The sequence below is a fragment of the Myxine glutinosa genome, chromosome 2 (assembly GCF_964187855.1).
Source record: "Myxine glutinosa chromosome 2, kmMyxGlut1.1, whole genome shotgun sequence".
NCBI lineage: Eukaryota > Metazoa > Chordata > Myxini > Myxiniformes > Myxinidae > Myxine > Myxine glutinosa.
In genome coordinates, this window is record NC_136262.1 from 141517833 (window position 1) to 141543578 (window position 25746).

Here is a 25746-nt window from a genome sequence, read left to right on the forward strand (position 1 = left end):
CTCGATTCAGTATACAAAAAAAAAAAAAAAAAAAAAAAAAAAAGTCAAATGTGGTTTTTGTTTCTTTTAAAGGTCACATTAACAAAATCTAGAATAATTTCAACATAATTCCAATGAACTTTTGGTTCTAAGTCATCTTGAAAAGTAAGTTCACCCCCACAAAAAAAAATATTCCATATTAAATGCCAAGTCTGTATTTTCAGAGTGTCAATTACAATGTCAATTCTTGCAAAATGTACAATGGGATCTTTCGTCAAATTTCAGTAAAGTCAGCAAATATAGATATCATCTTCGAAAGAGAGAAGGCTTCACGTGCTGCAGTGCTGCCCACTGGCATGGTACAACATACATGTATAGAAAGAGATTAAAGTACTGTTTTATAATATTGAGTCTGATAAAAAATATGTAAAAAACAAAACAAAACAACAACAAGTAAACAACCAAACAAATGTCCCGGGGCTGCCATTCATTCACAGATGTGAAATACTAGAAGGCACTCGGTAGAGGGCATACCTCCTCCAGGCTGAACTGTTTACGTTTTGTATCCCACTGATTGGCCGGATCTGGATTCGGACCTGAACCAAAAGCTAATCCACTTGTTCTTGTCACAACCAACTCATTCACCAGGTTTTGTCATCCACAACTTTTTGTTCTTTCAATTTTGAAGAATCACTTAAAAATGAAAAAATTGTCATATCTGGATTCGGATCTTCACCAAAATTGAATCACTTCGTCCTCGTCACACACACAACCTCTCCACCAAGTTTCGACCAAATCCTTCCATAACTCTTTTAGTACAGCGGATAACAACAACAATTGTGCATTTTATGAGAAAAACATGAAATTTCTAACATAGTTAGTGCATACCAGAAGGTTTATTTTCAGATGTGGAGGGAAGTCAAATTTGACCTCTGAGGACCGTGAGAGGTCAAATCCAAAATGGCCACCAGTCCACCAGGTCTAATGTTCAAACGCGCTTAATTTTGGAACCAAACAGCGTATAAAAACATTATAGGTGTCATTTCCAACTAAATTGGGGATGCCCATTCATTTGGTGATACTTTTGAGATCGCCAGATCTGAATATAAACCTTAGATGTAAAATGTCTGACTCTCCCAGTCTTTCACCGGGTGTGATACTGTATCTGCATTCGCTGGCAGAGGAAAGAAGACTGCCTGGGAAACTTGGAAGTCTTTCCCAGAGGTGAATGATGCTTTCAATGAACTCCTAGGCATGCCAAGTGAGGCCAGTGAAGGCTCAAAGTTACTGCTAGAGCGATTTGTGGTGCTGATGTACGACCGAACCAGTGAGAGCACGGAAGTGAATGATGCCAGGAAACAGCTCTTCACACAGAAGAGTAGAACTCCAGAGAACATTCCTCCAACCCAGGCAGCACATCAAGCGCACTTGCTACCAGGCCAACTGTTGGAACCAGGCATTGGTCATGGATCCAGAGATGCCAGACCCACCTGACTGGGGCTGGACAAAGGAGACAACTGGGTGGCAGCCTCTTTGGACCACTCACCCTGAAGCATCAAAGTCGTGCCATGAATTGATCCACTGTGGCTGCAAGAAAGGGTGCACTGGACACTGCAAGTGTGCCAAAGCTGCATTCAAGTGCACTGCACTGTGCTTCTGTTCTGGAGACTGTTAGATTTTGATCATTACCAATTTTCATCATTGCACTTGATTTAATGTAAGATTTTGTGGACATACTTGGTTAACTACAGTTATTTTTTCAGAGGTTATTGCATCATTCCTTGTAGTGTAAACACTTTTTTTCATCATTTCTGGTCTTTGGGTGTTCTGTACCTATCCCTGTACCTGAAAAAATAAAGTTTTAAAAGTTCAAATGAACTTTTTCCAACAGCAGTTCCAACTGCAGTATCATAAAAATAGATATTTAACATAATTTGACCTTGACCTTGACCTAAATGCATGTCCTTGAGTTCTGGCGATCTGAAAAGTATCACCAAATGAATGGGCATCCCCAATTTAGTTGGAAATGACACCTAAAATGTTTTCTACACTGTTTGGTTCCAAAATTAAGCGCGTTTGAACATTAGACCCGGTGGACTGGCGGCCATTTTGGATTTGACCTCTCACGGTCCTCAGAGGTCAAATTTGACCCCTCCACATCTGAAAATAAACCTTATGGTATATACTAACTATGCTAGAAATGTCATGCTTTTCTCATAAAATGCACAATTGTTATAATATGACAGCTTATCCGCCGTACTATTTGAAATATCATGTTATGTATTGTTTTTGCCAGATCGCACTCCATAATGAAGAATCACTTTAAAATTCTCGGAATCGGATCCGGATCTTCACCAAAATCGAATGAATTCTTCTTTGGCACAATCCCTCCACCAGATTAAATCCAAAATCCATCAATAACTTGTTGAGATATCCTGTACACAAACAAACTGACAGGGTTGAAAACATTACCTCCATTCATTGCAGATGGTGGAAGTAAATATGGCAGCGGCGGAGGGTGAGGTGGGGATTGGGGGTTGGGGGGGGGGGTGTTCACGTGCACAGAGATCCAGATCCCTCTTCGCCTGGATCCAGTCCTGAACCTCTCTGCAAATTTCGTCCAAATCCGTACACAACTTTTTGAGACATCTTGTTCACAAATAGACAGACAGACAGACAGACAGGGGTGAAAACATAACCTCCAGGTACCTTCGGTGGTGGAGGTAAGGAGCTAAACTCAATATAGAATGTCAACTCTTCAATACTGACCAGTTTCATGTATAAAAACCACAATCCTGATAGTCGGTTGTTGCTTGACATGACTAGGTCGTCCCTCAACACCTCATCCACCTGTATCAGTCTATTTCCCCAAGCAAAATAAAAATGAAATCCTCAAGAACAAAAGAGCAAATAATCATGTACAAAGGAAGCCATTTGTGATGTTTTGGACATTTCTCGCAGTCTCAATGGACCGTTGTTTTTAAGACAACAACTATCACAAAACTGCCATTCATACAAACTAGCAACGGTACCTGCCCTATGGGCGGGGCTTCAATTGGGAGGCCCAAATAAAAAGGCAAAATATCAGAAATTTAAGGCTTTTTTTATTTTAAATGATTTATATAAACATCCGTTAAATCATATCACACGCAAATCATTAAAATCTAAACAGTATTTGTAGAATTTCAATAAAAGCCACATCACTGTTCATATCGGTAAATATTATTCCATCGTGTTTGGAAAAACTGGAAAATTGGAAAATTTGGAAAAAACAATATAGCCTATTTTACTCCAGGGGGTCCCAGGATTACCCACCCTAAATTTCGTTGCGATCGGTTCAGCCGTTTTTGCGGTACCTGGGAAGAGACTGACGGACATTTGGTGAATTATAGTAAGAAGCCACATCACTGTTCATATCGGTAAATATTATTTTTTCGTGTTTAGAAAAACTGGAAAAAGGGGGAAAAAAATGGAAAAACCATACAGCCTATTTTACTCCAGGAGATCCCAGGATTACCCACCCAAAATTTCGTTGCGATCGGTTCAGCCGTTTTTGCGGTACCTGGGAACAGACAGACGGACAGAAGGACAGACGGACAGACATTTGGTGAATTATAGTAAGATGTTGTTGCTAATGACCTCACCATTTGATAGAAACATGAAACTTCACTTTTGAAACAGCCACAGGTGGAGGCAACCACTTCAAATTGTGGTTAAAGTTGAATGACCAAACAGTCAGATTCCATTGCTTCATCTCTGTAAAGACAGGTATGGTGAGGTTACCTTGGTTTTAAAATACTGGATCTAACAATAGTTGTCAAATTGCATAAACAATCACAGATCAAACAAGAAGACGTCATGCGGGGCACAATACTTGCAAAATCCACCCCCCCCCCCCCCAAAAAGTTTTCCATTGATACAGCAAATTGTCCATTTCATCAAGATTAAAATTGACAATCTTGATCAAAGCTCGGGTCAACAGGAAGAAAAGTGACGATTTTTCAGATGAAAAATGATGATTTTGGAAGGTTGACCTTGAGTTGACCTTTTGACCTCAAAAATAGTTAGTTTCCCTATTTAGTGACTCAATGTGCAAATGCTGTTCAATTTTCAAGTCAATCGGATGAAAATTGAGGATATTAAAAATTTGGCCTATGTTGACCTTTTGGCCTATGTTGACCTCAAAAATAGATGGTGGTTGAATTCAGTGACCATATATATAAATCCTCTTAGAAGTTCAAGTCAATCAAATGTAAATTGGTGATTTTAGAAATTTGGCCTATGTTGACCTTTTGGCCTATGTTGAACTTTTGGCCTGTGTTGAACTTTTGGCCTGTGTTGACCTAAAATATAATTTGTGGTTGAATTCAGTGACCAGATATGCAAGTCCTCTTCAAATTTCAAGTCAATCGGATGAAAATTGAGGATTTTAGAAATTTGGCCTATGTTGACCATTTGGCCTATGTTGACCTCAAAAATACTTGGTGGTTGAATTTATTGACCAGATATGCAAGTCCTCTTCAAATTTCAAGTCAATCGGATGAAAATTGAAGATTTTAGAAATTTAGCAAAGTTGGTGACCTTTGGCCTATGTTGTTATTTTGACCTATTGACCTATTGACTCCAAAAACAATAGGCCTCTTTATTTTGAGCAACTCTACCATTTGGTGAAGTTTCGTGAAGATCAGTTGAAAATTGTGACCTGTAGGCCGGTGACAAACAGACAAATAGACAGATAGACAGACAGAACTACAAACACAACCGACCAATATACTTGAAAAATCTTCGATTTTGCAAGTAATAAACCTCAAATGTAGTTTCTCCTGTTGTTCAAACGAGTGTCGACTCATTCAATTGAAAACAAAAGAACTGGAACAGTAGTCAGTTGAGAGCATACCTTTGCCAGGTGTAACATTTTACGTTTTGTATCCCACCGATAGGCCAGATCTGGATTCGGACCTGAACCAAAATCTAATAAATTCGTACTTTGTTACACACACAACATATCCACAAAATTTCCTACAAATCCGTCCACAACCTTTTGAGATATCGGGTTCACAAACAGACAAACAGACCGCCAGGTGTGAAAACATAACTTCCGCCCACCTTAGGTGGCGGAGGTAACAAGCTTTGATGTGTCGAAATGAAACAAAATGCTAGAAAAGCGCAAACTATGGAATACAAAAGGGAGTTTGAAAAGGTGCATACGCTTCTCACTACAACTACCACCACTACCATCACAACAGGCTCAATTATTCCCACCATCTTCTGGCATCAGCTATGAAACGTTTTTGGCTTGGATCTTTCTTGGCGGGGGTTGGGCTCTCGTCCTGAAAGGGGATTGATGACATGGGGGAAGTTTCCCCCACCGATGGCTCTAAGCGGCCTCGTGAGGGCCACTCCCGAAGTGGAAACCATTTGGTAGGGGCGTCAGCCATGTGGAAGGACATGGTTCTGTTGGAGGGCGTGGTTCTGATGGAGGGCGTGGTTCTGATGGAGGGCTTGGTTCTGTTGGAGGGCTTGGTTCTGTTGGAGGGCGTGGTTCTGTTGGAGGGCGTGGTTCTGTTGGATGGCGTGGTTCTGATGGAGAGCGTGGTTCTGTTGGAGGGCGTGGTTCTGTTGGAGGGCGTGGTTCTGATGGAGGGCGTGGTTCTGTTGGATGGCGTGGTTCTGATGGAGGGCTTGGTTCTGTTGGAGGGCGTGGTTCTGTTGGAGGGCGTGGTTCTGTTGGATGGCGTGGTTCTGATGGAGAGCGTGGTTCTGTTGGAGGGCGTGGTTCTGTTGGAGGGCGTGGTTGATGGAGGGCGTGGTTCTGTTGGAGGGCGTGGTTCTGTTGGAGGGCGTGGTTCTGTTGGAGGGTGTGGTTCTGTTGGAGGGTGTGGGTCTGATGGAGGGTGTGGTTCTGATGGAGGATGTGGTTCTGTTGGAGGTGAGGATCATTGAGGTGATATAAGCAAAGCTGGTGACAAATCCACGAACACCGATCATTAGTGTATTGGATGCTTATTTCTATGGGTGATGTTCGGGTTGGAGACTGCAGGGGAGGAATGGGGAGGTGTTTACTGTTGCAGCTGCTTTGAGGTGGCTTGCTCAAGAGCTTTGGTTAACATATTTACGTGATTTGTCAGAGAGTGGGGGATCAGATGAAGAAAGTTGAGTGTGTTTGCTCGGTATCTTTATGATAGGTTCTGGTTTACACATTGGTGAGGGTGTGGGTGGCATGCGGAAGGGAAGGGGGGGGGGGCGGTGTTTGGGAGGTGGGGGTACCACGAGTGGTGTGGATGATGTGGGTGATGATGGAGTGGTGTGGATGATGTGGATGGTGATGGGAGTGCTGAGTGTGCTACTGGCGTTGGATGTGCAGATGGGGAAGGTGACAGTCTGGGTGTTATGGGTACAGGGGAGAGTGTGGATGAAGGTGAAGTGGTGGGCTGTGCGCATGGGGTGCTATGGTTGGGGAGGGCGGCTCAAACGGGGGTGATGGCATCGGGGTTGCGGTTGGTATGGTCTTTATTGTGAATGCCACATGGAGTGGGGTTAACCCGGCTTACAAGGGTCATCTCCTCAGGAAGCGCTTCGGTCATTTTTAGCTCATCTATGACAGTCGACATGAGCTGTTAAAGCCAAACCGATGTCCTCCGGTCAATCAGGTAGTCAGTGGGCCCAGTGACATCTTTTCATTTTTCCCCTCCATCAGAGGCGGCTCAACGGATCGTTTCGAAACTCGGCACGATGACTCATGACCGCGATGCACAAAAACGAATGCAGCCCTTTAAAAAACAAAAACATTCCATCCAGGTGGTCAGATAATTAGCGAATCAACTCAAAATGTGAACGATGTTTATTTGTCCTTCGCATATCGTGAGTTTGGGAATTCAATAAAAAACAAAACAAAATGTTTTGTTGTTTAATTGAAATCTCTCAATTTAATTTGATCTTGATCAAATGTACAGCAGAACTCAATATGTCGGTATGGGAAGGGGGAAAAAATGGCTGCCCCATCAAACGTTTGAGGTTCACAGGGGTCATACCAGTTATTGAAAAGAGAATTCCAAATTCACCTTTCGATGTATCAGATGCACTGATGCCTGGTGTTGGTTTAGCGGTTAGGGTGCCGGCTTGGGATCATAGGATCCTCGGTTCTGAATCCCAATCGATCGCTGAATTAACGCCAGGGGGGTTGACTCAGCCTGTCATCCTTCCGAGGTCGGCAAATTGAGTACCAGTTCACTGGTAATTCCCTGTGCGTCGCAAGAGGCGGCTAACAGGGTTGGCGGCAGGAAGGGCATCCGGCCGTAAAACATTGCTTCAAAAAGGGGACTATGGTGCCCGAAAAAGGCCAACCCCTGCTGTGCGGGAAAAATGGCCTCTAAAGGTGGTTGTTGATGTATCAGATGTACTATTGTTACCGCGTACCATTGTTCTGCACTCCATTGTTCGAGTTGGGTTCTGCACTCCATTGTTCAAGTTGGCCATTGCCTCCTCCTTATGTAAATAGATGGGATCATGTGACCATTTATAGGGCCTCTCTCTCAACGATACTCCACACATCCACCAAACCATTCGCATTTCCACCCTTTCCAGCCTTCATTGCTGCTCTACGTTCATTACCCATGTCTCGCTCCCATAAATCATAACACTTCTCACACATGCAGCATACACCTTTCCCTTCAGCTTCAACGACACTCCCCTCCTCGTTAGCACGCCACTCAGTTCCCGAAACTTCTTCCATGCACATCTCACTCGAGCAACCGTTGCCGAGTCTGAACCACCTTCTCCATTCAGCATGTCTCCTAGGTAACAACATGTTTTCACACCTTCCAGCTTCATGCCGTCTTCAAGATCCAACTCAACATTTCCTCCATCTACAGCTCCCTCTGTGCACACCTTACACTTGAATGTAGCTGCCACACTGGTTAATGACCCTCTCAGACCACTACATTTTTGATGAACCCACTCAGCGCACATTGAACATTGAATGGAGTTTGCTCCGACACCCTTCCTGCACACAGCACACGGCCACTTCCCATTTCTTTCCACCCCACCACATGCTTTACCACTTGCCATCACCTTTGTTTTTCCGATATTCACCTTCAGACCTTTCGTCTCCATACATTCCTTCCACTTGTTCATCTTCTCCTTCAGTCCATCCATACTTTCTGCAATCAACACCAGATCATCTGCATACAACAACTCCCACGGTAAACCCTCCTTTACATTCCGAGCCAGCACCTCCATCACAGCTACAAATAGTAGTGGACTCAGTACCGACCCCTGATGCACTCCCACCTTCACCTCAAACTCACCACTGTTCCCGTCCTTCGTCCTTACAGCTGTGCGCGCTCTTTTGTACATTGCGATCACTACTCTGATCAACCATTCCTCCACTCCTAACTTCCTCAATGCCCATGTCACTACTTCACGTGGAACCCTATCGAATGCTTTCTCCAGATCAATAACCCCAAGAAACAACTTCTTCCTCTTCTCCATGTACTTCTCCTGCAACTGCCTCACAATAAAGAGCGCGTCTGTCGTTCCTCTTCATGGCATAAATTCAAACTGCATTTTGTTAATCTTCACTTCCTTCCTTATCCTCTTCTCCAACACCCTTTCCAATACCTTCATTCCATGCTCCAATAACTTTATCGCTCGATACGAGCCACCGTCCAGAGGGTCACCTTTCCCCTTGTATAGAAGGACGAGGGTAGTCAGTTCCAAATCCACTGGAATGCGGCCTTCTTTCACCACCAGATTACAGATCTCTGTCATTCTCTTCACACCCCAACTTCCTGCTGCCTTCAACATATCTCCCACAACTCCCGTCAGCCCTCCCGCTTTTCTACTCTTCATTGCTTTTATCGCTTCCTCAACTTCCTTCTTGGTTATCTTCTCTGCCGGTCCTAAAACTGGGTTACTCTCTATGTTGCCATCCCATTCATTCTCTGTATTCAACAGCATTTCCATATATCTCTTCCATCTTCCTTTAATTCCATCTGGGTTCACAACGATTTGTCCCACTTCATCCTTCAAGCAACTCACCCCCATCACATCACACCTCTTTCGCTATCTGCTTTGCAATCCTGAATACCGCTCTCTGACCCTCTTCCGAATCCAAGCGTTCTCCGAACATTTTCCCACATGTCTCCTGCACCTTTGCTACCTCTTTCTTTGCAGCCTTCCTGGCTGCCTTATAACTTTCATGCTCTGCTGTTTCTGCTCCCGTCCCCTTCGCCTTCTGCCACTCCTTGAACTTCTTCCTCTTCTCGTCAATCTTCTTTCCAACTTCATCATCCCACCACCATGTTTCCGAGTGCCTCGGTGGTCCTTTTGTCCATCCACATACCTCACCAACGGCTCCCAACAGACTAGCTTTCATTGACATCCAACCACTTTCAAGCTCAACCACATCATCCTCGACCCTACTCAGCCTCTCTTTTAATGCCTCCCTTACCGTCACCTCTTAAAACCTCCACACCTTCATTCTCGGTTGGTACTTCACCCACCGAGCTCTCCTCGCACCTTTCACCCTTATGTCGCAGACAACCAAGTGGTGCTGTGAAACAGCCTCCTCCCCCGGGATCACCTTTGTGTCCCAGAGGTGCCCCCTATCTCGCCTACGCACCAGCAGGTAGTCTAAATTGAAGCAGGAAGTAAATTGAGAAAATTTAAATTGAGGAAAACAAAAGAGAATGTAGGATGACAGAAGGAAAGGAGGTGGGCAGAGATTGGGAGAACATCGGAATATGGGAATGAAATAAAGGGAAGGAGCAGAGGAAGGACAAAAGGTAAATAAAATTTTTGCCAAGTTGGCATACAAAATAAATAAATAAATAGATGACTCAAAAAGTGACGGACAACATGGCAGCAGAATGTTTAACGGAGACAGAATGGATGGGAAATTAAGGGAACTAGGGAAGGGACCTGCATGAGATATGTTGTTGATTGGGGTGGAGGTCTGAGCGTTCCTTCTCTTCAGACCTTGATAAAACCATAAGATGGTCAAACACTTGGAACATGTCTGTCAATCCTGATAAATCACACTCTCACGATCTCTCCCTAAAAGGACCGTCTCACAAACCCTCCTGTCCACTTCATTTGCAATCCTCTTGAGGAAGTTCAGTCATTCATACCCTTTGGGTTTCAACATCAGCCGTGATCTTTCATGGGCAAATCACATTTCAAAGTCGACCTCCAAAGCCAGGAATCCTCCGTCATACAAAGTTCTTCCTTGGCACACCTGAACTCCCATCCACCTACAATTGAGGCTTTCATCCTCAGCTTGATGGAGTACTGCTCTCCCCTGTGGCCTGGCTCCCCTGCCTCACATCTTGCTTGTTCAGCTTGACACCATGGAAACCAAGACATTCAAGATTACTGGAATCTCTCACAATGAAGCAGTGCCAATGGGCCTATCACTTCATCTCAGACGAGTCGGTGGTCTCTGGCCTCCACCACCTTCTTTCTGGTCTTGCACCCTCTGCTTTTTCCATGCTTTATTCACCCTCTCCCTCCCATGTTTCTGTCGGGCTTACGAGGTCCACCATCAATCCCCTTGTGGTGAAACTACATAAATCCTGGATCACTCATCACCTCCACTCATATGTACCTATTTTTTTCCCCACCTGTGAACCCAAATTCGACATCCTCTTTAATCTCATTCTTCTTTCATTCCCATTCTTTTAATCTCATTCTTCCATTAATCCCACCCCACTCCAATCTCTCTTCCTTCCAAATTTTCAGTTTTCCCTCCTGAGAGTTTCCTTCGGTATCCATCTTGTGCACCCCTTGCATTATCTCCTGCCCCCCATTCCTCCCCACTCCCATTCTTTGTCCACCCTTCCCTGTTTTGGCTTTCGGCTCTGCTGCTTGTGGCCCCCCCCACCCCCCCTCTCTTTCTGCTGTTCCTTTTGTCCTGTTATGTCCTGATCTGTTCAGTGTACAAGTACTACCTCTTCTACAAGCCTCTACTAAGTAGACAAAAAAAGATGGGTCACCTATGATGGGCCACTTTATAACTACGGGCAGATATGACCGGGTTCCAATCGGCCCCGCTTTGATACAACCCTGCTTTGATCTGACATGTGACCCATGACGTCCCCTTTATAAAACTGAATTCAGAATTGGATTTGAAATACTGTATCTCAACAAAAATATGAGGGATCCTCATGGTCTTTTGGGGCCTCGGGATCTTTAAGGGTCTTCAAGGGTCTCAACAGTCTAAAAGGTCGAAAGGTACATTCCAATAGTATGTAATTAATAGACAGGATGCCATTGAGTTCAAGCAGTACGTAATTAACAGTCACAAGGCTGAAGATAATATTGTAGTTTCTTCCTCAAACAATAAAAAATGGCTGCCAGACCATGTGACCGATCACAGTTGACATTTGAAACATATATTCCCCTTGACAAATAAAATCATTCTTGTATAGTTTGACTCCAATAGCTTTGGCTGTTTCAGAGAAATAATATTGAAGGAGCTGGGGCTCCCACGTCGATCGGAAGAATGGACGCGACAAAAAGCTAGAATTCATCCGAGTTGCTTTAATGAAATCAAACACTCAGGCACACTGAAGTCCCGTTTATCGGGCAGCAATATATATACCAATTATCCCGGAGCGTTTGCCCAGGCCCGGCGCCAGGGGGCGTGGCCCAGCGTCCTGGCTGCGGCCTGGCAAGTTGAGGGCGAGCCTGCCCGGGCGTCCCGACCGAGGCCTGGCAAGTTGAGCGCGGGCCTGCCCGGGCGTCCTGGACGAGCCCGGCATGGTGATCGCTCCGCGTCCTTGATAGGTGCAAGGCGATTGTGAAAACCCAGCGGTAGCCGCTACACACGTCCCCCCAGAATCGACTTGCACCGGCAGGGTCAATTTGAGGGGGGTCCTGATGACCCGGCCAAAGCGACCCCTGGCGGGTCGTGGGAGGGGGTCCGGTGAGGTGGTGGGCGGTCGAGTGGGGGGCACCGTGGACGGGGGGCGGCCTCGCCGCGGCGGAAGGGCCACCCGTGGTGGGTGGTCGACGTCCACGTGCGCCGGCTTGAGGCGGTCCACCGCAATCCGGTCCGACCTGCCGCCGATGTCGATGACGAACGACTTGTCGTCCCGTCGCAGCACCCGGAAGGGCCCGTCGTACGGCGGCTGGAGTGGCCACCGATGTGCGTCGTGACGCACAAAAACATACTCCGCTGTGCGGAGTGCTGGGGGGACGTAGGACTGGGGGTCACCGTGGCGGGATGTTGGCACGGGGGCAAACCGTCGGGCGGCCTCCTGGAGGTCCGAGCGCTGGTGAGCTGCGGACCAGGGACTGGTAGCGTCGGGCACGAATTCGCCCGGGACGCGTAGCGCCTGGCCATAGACAAGCTCGGCGGTGGATGCCTGGAGGTCCTCCTTGGGGGCCGTGCGAAGGCCCAAAAGGACCCACGGCAGCCGGTCGGCCCAACCGCCGTCTTGAAGGCCGGCCATGAGCGCGGCCTTCATGGAGCGGTGGAATCGCTCGCACAACCCGTTTGCTTGGGGGTGGTAGGCCGTAGTACGGTGGAGCTTGACCCCCAGGTTGCGGGCGACCGCGCCCCACAGCTCGGAGGTGAACTGTGGTCCGCGGTCTGACGAGATGTCCGCCGGTGCGCCGAAGCGGGCGACCCAGGTGGCGATGAAAGCCTGCGCCACGTCGGCGGTGGTGGTGGAGACGAGGGGAACGGCCTCCGGCCACCTGGTGGTCCTGTCCACCATGGTGAGCAGGTGTGTGAACCCCCGTGACGGGGGGAGGGGGCCCACCAGATCCACGTTGACGTGGTCGAAACGTCGTTTGGGCACGGTGAAAGGTGCCAGCGGGGCCTGGGTGTGTCGGTGGACCTTGGCCCGTTGGCAGGCCGTGCAGGTGCTGGTCCAATCGCGGACGTCCCGACGAAGGCCGTGCCAGACGAAACGCGCCGACACCAGCTTCTGGGAAGCTTTCCGGCCCGGGTGGGAAAGGCCGTGGAGGGAGGCGAAGATGCGGCGTTGCCAGGTGACGGGCACGATGGGGCGAGGCTGGCCTTGGGAGACGTCGCAGAGCAGGACAGTGTCCGCGCAGGGGATGTCGGCCAGGCGGAGGCCCGTGTCCGCCGCCCGGAGGGCTTGCACCGTGGTGTCGGTGGTTTGGTCCGCCGCCATAAGCGCAAAATCCACGCCAGGTGGACCGCGTTCGCGCTGGCCCGGGAAAGACAGTCGGCCACGGCGTTGTTTTTGCCGGCGACGTGCCGGATGTCCGTGGTAAACTCCGACACGGCGGAGAGGTGGCGCTGTTGGCGGGCCGACCATGGCTCCGTGACCTTGGCCATGGCGTAAACCAATGGCTTGTGGTCGACGAACGCCGTGAAAGGTCGGCCCTCCAGGAGGTGGCGGAAATGGCGGACGGCCAGGTGTAGACCGAGGAGCTCCCGGTCAAACGTGCTGTATTTGAGCTCGTTCGGCCGGAGCTGCCGGCTGAAAAAAGCGAGTGGCTGCCAAACCCCGTTCACCCATTGCTCATGTACGGCGCCCACCGCGTAGTCGGAGGCATCCGTGGTGAGGGCGATGGGAGCGTTGAGCTCCGGGTGAGCGAGCAGTGTTGCGTCGGCGAGGGCCCGCTTTGAGGGTTGGAAGGCCGCATCCATTGCTGCGGACCAGGCGATGTCGTGCTTGGCCGGCTTGCCCCGGAGGGCTTCGTAGAGGGGCCGCATGAGTTGAGCAGCGCGGGGCACGAAGCGGTGATAAAAATTCACCATTCCCAGGAATTCCTGCAGGGCCTTTATGGTGCGGGGACGCGGGAACGTGGTGATGGCCTCGACCTTGGTTGGCAGCGGCACGGCCCCGTTCTTGGTGATGTGGTGGCCCAAAAAATCAACGGCCGTCGTGCCGAAGTGGCATTTGGCCGGGTTGACGATGAGGCCGTGCTCGCTGAGGCGCCCGAACAGTGTTCGGAGGTGGAGGAGGTGCTCGGCCCGGGACGTGCTGGCGACGAGGATGTCGTCCAGGTAAACGAAAAGGAACGGCAGGTCACGCAGCACGCCGTCCATCAAGCGCTGGAACGCCTGAGCCGCGTTCTTGAGACCAAACGGCATCCGCAAGAATTCGAATAAGCCGAACGGCGTGATGACTGCCGTTTTAGGGACGTCGGCCGCCCTGACAGGTACCTGGTGATATCCCCGTATGAGATCAATTTTCGAAAAAATGACCCGTCCCGCCAGACGGGCGGAGAAGTCTTGGATATGCGGGATCAGGTACCTGTCGGGGGTGGTAGCGTCATTGAGACGGCGGTAGTCGCCACACGGGCGCCATCCACCCCCCGGCTTTGGCACGATGTGCAGTGGCGAGGCCCACGCGCTATCGGAGCGCCGCACGATGCCGAGGTGCTCCAACGCGTCGAATTCGGCCTTCGCTACGGCGAGCTTGGCTGGGTCGAGGCGGCGGGCCCTGGCGTAGACCGGCGGGCCCGTGGTTGGTATGTGGTGCTCGATCCCATGCCGTACTGCGACGGCCGAAAACGTCGGCCGCGTGAGGGCCGGGAACTCCGTGAGCAGGCGAGCAAACTCGTTCGCCGCCGGGACGGTGCATGCCAGCTCGGTCGGCGCGGAGCTGCTCAATGTGCATACCAGGGAGCTGAAGGTTTCAGCGTTGATTAAACGACGCCGTTGGACGTCCACCAGCAGTCCGTGTGCGCAGAGGAAGTCGGCGCCTAGCAGAGCCATGGGCACGTTGGCGGTTACAAACGTCCAAGCAAAGCGTTGGCCGCCGAAGCAGAGGGTGACGTTGCGCGGGCCGAAGGTGCGGATAGTCGATCCGTTGGCCGCAACCAAGGAGGGGCCGCAAACCGCGGATTGCCTGTCCTGGTCGGAGGCGGGTATGACGCTCAGTTGGGCGCCGGTGTCGCACAGGAAGCGCCGTCCGGACGCTTTATCCGTGATGAACAGTAAGTTGCCCGTGTGGCCGGCGCTCATGGCTGGTAATGAACGCCGGCCCGGCCGTTTCCCGGCCTGCCGAAGGTGCACGGGGGTCGGCATGTCCGGGCCTTCTTTCCGAACCTGGCATGATAGTAACACCACGCTTGGTCAGGTGGAGGCCTCGGTCGTCGTGCTGGAGGTGGTCGGCTCGGTAGAGCGGCCGCCAATTGCGTCGGCAGTTCGGCCGTCGACCGTGCCGGGTGCTCGGGCGCCATGGGTGTTGCGTCGGACGGCGGTGGGTCCCATGTCGCCGCTGCGATGCGCTGTCCTGCGGCGGAGATCTTGTCGGCTTCTCTGGCAAGGGCCCGGGGATCTGTGATCGTCGTGCTTGCCAGGGCGAGGCGTACCGGGTTAGGCAGCTGACGGAGGAACAGCTCCCGGAACAGGAATGCCGGAGAGTGCTCGCCGAGCAGTGAAAGCATGTAGTCCATTCGCTCGGAAGGGCGCGTGTCGCCGAACTCAGGCAGTTCGAGCAGGCGCCGTGCGCGTTCCGCCGACGGGAGGGCGAAAGCATCGAGGAGCAGCTTCTTAATCGCGCCGTATTTGTCAGCGGCTGGCGGGCTTTCGAGGAGGCTCAGGGCGCGGGCCGCGGTAGCCGACCCGAGCGCAGCTACCACATGGTGGAAGCGGGTGTCGTCGGCCGTGACGCCTCGCAGGGCGAACAGGGACTCCGCCTGCGCGAACCAAACCGCCGCGTGAGCCTCCCAGAAGGTAGGCAGTTTAAGGGCGACTGCCGTGTCCATGTCGATAGGTCACCAATGAAGGAGCTGGGGCTCCCACGTCGATCGGAAGAATGGACGCGACAAAAAGCTAGAATTCATCCGAGTTGCTTTAATGAAATCAAACACTCAGGCACACTGAAGTCCCGTTTATCGGGCAGCAATATATATACCAATTATCCCGGAGCGTTTGCCCAGGCCCGGCGCCAGGGGGCGTGGCCCAGCGTCCTGGCTGCGGCCTGGCAAGTTGAGGGCGAGCCTGCCCGGGCATGCCCGGGCGTCCCGACCGAGGCCTGGCAAGTTGAGCGCGGGCCTGCCCGGGCGTCCTGGACGAGCCCGGCATGGTGATCGCTCCGCGTCCTTGATAGGTGCAAGGCGATTGTGAAAACCCAGCGGCAGCCGCTACAATATTTTCTTTATTTTCCTTTGATCCAACATGGCTGCCAGACCATGTGACCGATGATTTATTTGTGAGCACCCTGACATCCCGAAGGTTTGGGGAATGTGTGTGAAGTTTCCAGTCGACCTGTCCAGCCATTCTGGGAGAGTTGATATTTTAAAGGTTTTGTCTTCTGAAATGTCTTTTTTTAAATCTTACATTTTAACAATAAAATTGAAAATGAAATACAGGAATATCAAATTTACATACAGGTATTCAACCACCTGAGTCAATACTTCGTAAAAGCGTGTTTGGCAGCGATTACACCTTTGAGTCTTCTTGGGTACGGTATGTCTGCATCAGCTTCGCACATCCGAATTTGGGGAGTTTCTCCCATTCTTCCTTGAAGATTTTTTTTTTTTTGTATACAGAATCGAGGCTCGTGTAAGAGCTAACACATTGAACATGAAAACATGCACAGACACATACAACATGCAATGAAGGGAGTGGGAGACAAGAGGGGAGAGAGGGAAGCACACAAGCACAACAACAGTGGAGAACAAGGACGTCGGTAGATCTGTGGAAGGGGAAGGGCTGGGGGAGGAGGGAGGGGTACACGGTATAAAGCAAATGAACACTACTAGGAATTTCAGAAAAGAAGTTGGGGATTTAAAGAGGCGGATTTGGGGTGTTTTAACGGGGGTAGAAATGATCAAGGTTTTGGATGGGGGAAGATATGAGATGGTGGTGAACAGCTGTATTAAAGACCTGGAGGGAGGAGTGGGATTGAAGAGAGTGTGGGAATTTGTTCCAGAGGCGGGAGAAAAGAGGAATGAAAGAGTGAAGGTGAGCAGAGAGTGTCGATTTTGGCAGTTTCACCATAAGAGGGTTGCCGGCAGATCTTGTGCGACCTGCAGGAATATTTGGGGGACAGAGCCCAGAGAGAGCTGGGGGAGCAAGGCCGGAGAGGAGTCGGTAGAAGACGGAAAGACCACCAACCTGTGGTGAGAGAGAAAGGCCCTCAGAATCAGCTTCATCCAGAATCCAGAATAGATTTGCTCAAGCTCTGTCAAGTTGGATTTCGATAAACAGCAATCTTCGAGTCTTCCACAGATTCTCAATGGGATTCAAGAGTCTGGGCTTTGGCTGGCCACTCGAGGACATTCATGTTCTTGTTCTGAAGACATTCCAGTGTTGCTTTGGCTGTGTAACTGGGGTCGTTGTCCTGTTGGAATGTAAATCTTTGCCGCAGTACAAGGTCTGGTGCACTCTGAGGCAGGTTCTCCTCAAGGATTTGCCTGTATGTGGCTCCATTCATTCTTCTCTCTATGTTTACAAGTCTCCCAGTCCCTGCAGCTGAAAAGCATCCCCATAGCATGATGCTGCCACCACCATGCTTCACGGTAGGGATGGTGTTATGCCCGTGATGAGCTTTGCTCAGTTTTCCCCAGATGAAGCACTTTGCATTCAGGCAAAAGGTCAATTTTCATCTCTTCAGACCACAGAATCTCTGTCTCCACCCCCGAAGGTGGCTGGAGGCATTACGTTTTCGGGTTGTCCATCCGTCCGTGCTAAACCTCGTTATTCTTAGCAACCACATGTCTGACTGAGAAGAAACTTTCAGGGTAGAGCAACACCCATGTAAAATGTTATAGCAAAAGCGATGTCACAAGTCACGTAGTATGGCAGCCATCTTGGATGAAATGCAAATAGTAAATATATTTCTCGGAAACTACTGAATGGAAAAATTTGAAACTTGGCACATTGTCAAGTACTCCGATTGGGGGGGGGGGGGGGGGGGAGGGGGAGGGATATAATAATGATGACTGGTGAAGTGGTATACCAGCCATAAATGTTTTAATCGAATGGCTTATCCCAAAAATCTGAAAGTGCATGCACATGATCTATGACCCATTTGGCTTGAAATATAAAATTTACGACATAATAGGTCACCTGGTTTGGCAGCCAAATTGGGTTTAACCTAAAACCTTAAAAAGGAAAAACATCCCACCAAACCACCAATGCGATTGACTCGAAACTTTGTGTGTTATCGACTAAGCATGGCGATTAAAAGTTGATTACGAAAACGTCATCGGTCACATGGTGTGGCAGCCATATTGGATTGAAGGACAATATTAAATAATTATATCCCAGAACCCTATTGAGGCGAAACCTTACAAATGTCATCTAACTCCATTGCTGCATTTATTTAGAAAATGATGACATCGTAGGTCACGTGGTTTTGGCCATCTTGGATAGAAAAAACAAACCTTATCTGATAAACACGCAACTTCACAAACATGACCCCCCACCCATACATATACAGAGTGTACAGTTTGATGCCATATGTCACGTGGCAGCCATATTAGCTTGAAAGCCGATACCAGCATTTCAAAAAAAAAAAAAAAAATCTCCAAAACCGCTTCACCGATCGATGTGAAACCTATCATGTCTGCTAAAAATGTGATACTTGAAAACAGCTGAAGGGATTTAAATCAAACGTGTTTATTGTAGGACAGTCAACGAAGACAACTACCCGTTGTCACAGGAAGAGACGAAGCGGAGGCATATTGGCGACGCAGTCGCATTGCTCTAGTTTCCCTCATGCTCTAAGTCCTTCACGTGCCTTTTTGCAAACTCCAGGCGTGCTGTCTGTGCCTTTTTCTCAGGACTGGTTTCCATCAGGCCATTCTCCTATAAAGCCGAGATTTGTGAAGTGCTGCAGATACTGTTGTCCTTCTGGTATGTTCTCCCATTTCAACCAAGTAACGCTGTAGTTCTGTCAGAGTGGTCATTGCGTTATTGGTCACCTCACTGACCAAGGTCCATCTTGCCTGGTTGCTCAGTTTGGTTGGATGGTCAGCTCTAGGAAGTGTCTGGGTAGTTTCATATCTTTCCATTTCCTAAAAAGAAAGAGCAATCAGAGATTGCAGACCCTCACCAGGACGTGTTTATGGTGGGTTTTAAGGCTTTTGTGTTAAAAGAAATACAGCAGCCAAACCACGTGACTGATGACATTTTCTTTCTCCACCAATTTATCCCTAGATGCTCATATAATTTCATCTTCATCGGATGATGTTTTGTACTTGTCGAATTATGATGTCATAATAGAGGCACCTATGACATCATCAACATATTTTATTCCCCATGGAGAGTTCTTTACAATGAGCCATGTCTCCATTTTTTCTATTCAGCGCTTTCGTTGATATTGAGGTGCAAGTTTTTTCGGTTTTCCCAAGATGGCGCCCATACCACGTGACATATGACGTCATAATTATCATTTAAAAATTATACAGGTGGCGCTGCACCTATGGTGAAAATTTCCTGTCAATCGGACCAACAGTTGCAGAGAAAATCATATTGTCACGTCGTCGGCGATTAAGATTACCGGCGACAGATAGCCGAAACAGTCGTACTCCCGAGGCGCCAGCCAGAAACAGCAGTGATTGCGCACGTGGGATTGAAGGATGCGAGGCATTTACTTTAACGGAACACGTGGGTTTATACCGAAACCACAAAACATGCAAACACAAGTAAATTCAACAAATATGAATTTAATGAAAATAATCCAAAGAACAAAATGAATGCTGAGGTAAACTAATTTCCAACTGAGGTAACTCCACATACGGCCTCAAAAACAGACAAGGGAAATGATAAAATAAAATCCCTTTTTGTAGTGCAGTTAGCTTTAGTCTCAAGTGGCCCTTTTTGAAGCGAGTGTTGGTGATGAGGCTCAGGGCCTCCCACTCAATGAGCACCCAAGATGGTGCCTAAGTCACCAAGGGTCATGAGGAAAGTTGTCAAGATGGTTCTCTTTCGTGTCCCTCTGCCGTCTGGGGAAGCACAACGCGGACCCCAGCCCACCACGAGCCCAGCAGTCACCAAAACCTCCTCAACCGCAGCCAACGCAGCCAAGAGCTCCTTGCTCTGAAAGAATGTGCACCAACTCAACCAGCTGAGATCTACAAGATGGCATGCCTTCTTGTTCGTGCAAAAAACAGCAGAGAGAGATAGATGTGCTCTTCTTCATCTTCGAGAGCCGTCCCTGAACACCCCGTCCACAACCTCTGGGCCAATCATGTCCCTCAAGGGTGCGGCCTGTTTCCTTATTAGGTCCTTTGGGCAGGGCTTAGTCCGATCTGTTCTGCCTGGGTTCTGTCGGCAGTTGTTGTTGTTTAATGGAGGGTTCTCATGGCCGGCCTTGTCAGCAATATCATGAACTGGGGAAAATTAGCCTTAATCCCTACACTAATTAGCAGAACTTCACCCATCGTGTGAAGACACAATCTTAAGCTAGTTTCACAACTTAAGTACATCAAGATTTCTCCTACGCGTCCAGTCCATGCTACAAATTATACAATCCTACCTTCCCTATGGGATCCTTTTATCTACCCCCATAAAAGTAACAATATTTATTCTATGCGGACAAATAGGGAGACAGACAAATGGACTGAAATGCAATACCCTCTTCTCTGGCAAGGGTAATGATGGAGCTCACTGTGCTCGTGGGAACTTTGAACACTCCAGAAATTGTTTTATACCCTTCCCCAGATGTATGTCTCCTCACATTTATATCCAAATCATGTCCAATCAATTGAATTGGCCACAGGTAGACTCCAGTCAAGTTGTAGAGACATCTCAAGGATAAAAACCACCTTTAGAGGCCATTTTTCCCCGCAAGCGGGGGTTGGCCTTTTTTCGGGAACCGTGGTTGTTGTTGTTTTTTCGGTCCCCTTTTTGAAGCAATGTTTTACGGCCGGATGCCCTTCCTGACGCCAACCCTTTTTGCCGCCTTTAACGACAAACAGGGAATTACCAGTGAACTGGTCCTCAATTAGCCGACCTCGGAAGGATGACAGGCTGAGTCAACCCCCCTGGCGTTACTTCAGCGATCGACCGGGATTCGAACCCAGGATCCTAGGATCCTAAGCTGACACCCTAGCCGCTAGCCCAACACCAGACATCTCAAGGATGATCAAAGGAAATTGGATGCACCTGAGCTCAATTTGGATTGCCATAGCAAAGGGGTTGAATACTGTCGCGCGGATCCCTCCGGTTAACACCTAAAACCGCGGATGGACCAAAACAGACTTACTTGAGGTGACGACCAAACACGGATTTTGCTTATGTAGCACAGGAAGAAGAAGGGAAGTGGAAGCTGTGGTAAAAGCGCTTACCTTCAGCGAACCGACGGCAGCTTCAATCCTGCAGGGAAATTAATGAACTCGACACCGACTTAGAATGTACAAAAATAATGATTTATTAACGAACCCGATAACAAGGAACGCGACGGTAATAAAATAATGGGCCTATATTGGGATCCCACACACCAGAATCAACAACAGGACACAGGGATAAAAAAAAAAAACCCCACCTTTAGAGGCCATTTTCCCCCGCAAAGCGGGGGTTGGCCTTTTTCGGGGACCGTGGTTGTTGTTGTTTTTTGGTCCCCTTTTTGAAGCAATGTTTTACGGCCGGATGCCCTTCCTGCCGCCAAACCTTTTTGTTGCCTTTTTACGACAAACAGGGAATTACCAGTGAACTGGTACTCAATTTGCCGACCTCGGAAGGATGACAGGCTGAGTCAACCCCCCTGGCGTTAATTCAGCGATCGACCGGGATTCGAACCCAGGATCCTAGGATCCTAAGCTGGCTGCCTAGCCGCTAAGCCAACACAGGGATGAATGAACAAAATAAATCGTCGTGTAATTGTGAATGTGGGATGCAGTCTTATCTGTCCGTTGTCTTGCAGTGTATCGTCCAATGGTGCTCCAAACTCCGGTGCGGAGAAAACCTCCGTCCGCCTCGCACGCTTCGCGAGGCCTGAGCCAACGCCCTCTCCGTTCGCACACGAGGTCCCGCCCGTTCACAGCACCGAGCCTCGCTCCAAGCACCACGAGCGAACCGTCAGCCCGATGAAGAGAAGCGCATGGACCAACAGATGTCGTACAGCGCCAAGAGACCAGCAAAGAAGAAAGGCAAAAGGGGAGAGAGGGCCAAAGGAGAGCATTTGCAACTGCACGCTATGAAAACACAAGAGAGCTGCTGAAAATGTTGTGCAGCGCGCCCTTTTATGGCCTGGCCTGTGACGTCGGTCTCGGCGCCCCCCCCCCCCCCCCCATTGGCCGAGTCCCTCCCGCTGGTGGTATTGCTAGTCCCCCTCCCTGCCCAGTCAACAGTCCTCCTGCGCGTGGCTCCCGGCCTTGCCACGAGGCTGGTTGCGAGGCCAGCTGGAGGTGTAGCCGGCGGCAGCCCCCGAGCGGTGCCCCGATCTGATTTTCTGCCTGTCTTCTTCCAAAGTCGTTGTAAGGGAAGGGGATTTAATTACTGTGTGCGCAAAAGGGCCTATCTAAGTGTTTACAGGTGTGCGTTGCCATAAGGGACAAAGGTTTGATTACCAGATGTGACACACAAGGGCTGTTATCTTTAATCCCTACAACTACCTAGCACACAAACATCCTGGTATGTTCACAGGTATACTCCTTAACAGACAAACCGGACTAAACCCACAGAACTTATTACAGGGCAGATTCCTTATCACGACAGATGAAGCGTGTTACCAATTCAGATCTACCTGACTAGATATTGCTCTACCCCACCGACATAACAATACTTATTCACTCAAGACATTTCAGCTTTTCATTTGTAATTATTCTGTTAAAATTTCTAAAAAAAAAAAATTACACTGACGTTATATGGTATTTATGAATCCATTTTATGTATTTTAAATTAACGCTGCAACACAACAAAATGTAAAAAAAGTCAAAGGGTGTGAATACTTTCTGAAGGCAATATATATATATATATATATATATATATATATATATATATATATATATATATATATATATACATATATATATATATATATATATATATATATATATATATATATATATATATACATCTATCTATATATATAATTATATATATATATATATATTGTTGTGGATATGAGAACGGTTTGTTTTTTTATTGTTGTTGTAAAAGGTTGTTGAAAATATCGCCCCTCCTCCCTCCGTTTGTGGTTGTATAAAGGTCAAAGGTCCATACTTTATCGTCCATGCTTTATTGTTTGTTTATAGTTAGTTTTGGTTTGAATTTCCTGTAACTCGTAATTAATTAATCCTGTTCTGCGCCTCGTGTGCGGCCTTGTACCCCTGTCGGTGTTTGTTAACTTAAGTCCCCTACATCGTGTTTTGCTTGGCTCTCAGTTTTTCCCTTCGACACCGAACGTAATACTCTCTGTCTAACGTTTTAAATCCCCACCCCACCCCACCCCACCACCCCCCCCCCCCAAAAAAAAAAACAAAAAAAAAAAACACTTATTTTTCCTTTCTCCACGTGTGCCGTTGTCTCATCCTGTACTTTCTGTCCAGGTGTATCGCGGTGCTTTTCGCCCCGCCCCCATTATCTCCTTGCCATCCACCTTTTGCCCTGTTCACGTGACTCGTGGTGGTCCCTCTCGGCCCTCCCCCCGTTGGTATTTTGTGCATATAAGATTGTTCACGGTTCTGTTTAAATATTATTTTAAATATGTTTACCCTTTCCCCTTCAGTGGTTTATTCAGTGGTATATTACAACACGCTGTTTTTCTTCCTATTTAAAAGGCTTTTCTCAATTTCCTCTCCAACTCATTCCACGTCAAAAAAATGAAATTCAATATCTTATACGTCTCCCTCACTACATGGTCTAAATTCACATTCATTCCATCCCTCCTCCATCGTTCTGAATCGGATTGCTAACTTGAAAATCACAACAAACCCAATTTGTTATCAATGTTCGTCTTTCATTAATCATCCACTTTCTAAACTCCCCTCTTGCCCCTCCCCTCCAAATCCCCCCCCCTTGCACCTACACTCCTAAACTACCCCCTTTCCCCTCCACTCTTAAACTCCCCCCTTGCCCCTCCACTCCTGAACTCCCCCCTTGCCCCTCCCCTCCAAATCCCCCCCCTTGCCCCTCCACTCCTGAACTCCCCCCTTGCCCTTCCCCTCATAAACTCCTCCCTTGCCCCTCCCCTCCAAATCCCCCCCCCTTGCCCCTCCACTCCTGAACTCCCCCCTTGCCCTTCCACTCCTGAACTCACCCCTTGCCCTTCCCCTCCTAAACTCCCCCCTCACTCCTCCCCTTCAAAACTCCCCCCCAACCCCTCCCATTCAAATCTCCCCCCATACCATTCCTCTCAAATTCTCCCTCCTCCCCCCTCCTCAAAGTTGCCTCCTCCCCACCTCGTCTCCCTTCTATCTCATGCCTCCACCCCCCCCAACCTTCTACTGTCCCATGCCCCCCCTCAAACAACCCCTCACTCTGCCTCATCCCTTCACCACCAAACCTTTCATCCTCCTCATCCTTCCCTTTTTTGGAACTCTTCTGTAATCTCTGACACACTATCAACTGCTCTCCCTACCTCCCCCTCTCATCCTTCATCTTACCCTACTCCTCCCCTCCCCTGTCCTGTACCCGATGCTCCCCCTCTCTCTTCTTTAACGGTATGGACCTCAAACATCCGGGGCCTTCGCTCAAACCTGACTGATCTCTCCATACAGGTTGCTTCTGACAATCCAGACTTGATCTGCTTAACAGAGACTTTCCTCCTTCAAGATGTCTCTGATTCCTCAATATCTCTTCCTGGTTACTCCCTCTTCCGGTATGATAGACCTGAGCCTCGTCCTGGTGGTGGGGTGGCTATCTTTATCAAAAGCTCTCTTCCTCATTCTCCTTGCACTGCCCTCTCTCCTCCTCACCCCCAGGAGTACCTCTGGCTACGGGTTCCTCTCCGCTCCCACCTTTTGTTCATATGTGTTCTGTACCGTCCCCCAAACAGTGATGACTCAATTTACATTTCACTCTCTGACAACATGGACCAACTTCTATCCACTCATCCCAACTATCTCTTCCTCATATGTGGTGACTTCAACTGTCATCATGCCACCTGGTTGGGTGTGGGTTCCTCTCTCACCAGTCATGGAACCTCAGCAAAGGACTTCTGTGACTCACTGGGATTGACACAATCTGTCAATTTCCCGACCCGGATCTCAGCCAATGGAGTTTCTTCTCTTCTAGATTTGGTTATGACAAACTTCCCTGCTAATGTCTGCTGCTCTTCTTCTGCTCCAATCGGTTCTTCTGATCATGTGCTTGTCAAAGTGGACATCTCTCTCGCCATTCTCAGAGAGCCTCCTCAGCGTCGAAGAGTCTGGCATTTCACTCAGGCCGACTGGGACGGGCTTCAAGCAGCCATCAATCGTCTGGATTGGTCTCCCATCTCCACTGCCTCTGACATCAATTCTTCCTGGGAATTCTTCCAAAGCAAACTGATCTCTCTCATGCACAGATTTATCCCATCTCGTCTTCAGTTGTCTTACCCTTCCTCCCGTCCATGGTACACCGAATCTTGTGGTGAGGCAGTTGCCCTGAAACAACTTGCCTTTGCCTCTTGGAAGGCTAATCCAACTGAAGGCAATCTCAGTTCCTTCCACCAAGCTCGGAACAAGTGTGTGTCTACCCTCAGGAGTGCCAGGAAGCACCATCTCTCCTCACTCAAGAACGAACTCTCAAACCTGTCTCCTTCCTCCAAATCCTGGTGGCGTCTGGTCAAATCCGTTTCTGGTGTTTGTTCCCCCTCCATCCCCTCCCTTACCTCAAATGGCCACACAGTTGACATCGCACGTGACAAAGCCGAATGCCTCAACTCTGTGTTTGCCTCAAAAACT

The 25746-nt window shown here is 48.7% G+C and overlaps 1 protein-coding gene across 1 annotated transcript in view; it reads right to left on the bottom strand.

Moving 5' to 3' along the window:
• The window catches only part of LOC137421199 (uncharacterized), a 93593-nt gene that overhangs the window by 47882 nt on the left and 19965 nt on the right, over window positions 1–25746 (bottom strand). Inside the window, exon 4 of the mRNA XM_068106997.2 lies at window positions 3624–3735. Within this exon, the coding sequence (XP_067963098.1) occupies window positions 3624–3735 (112 nt within the window). The remainder of the gene's footprint in view (window positions 1–3623; window positions 3736–25746) is intronic.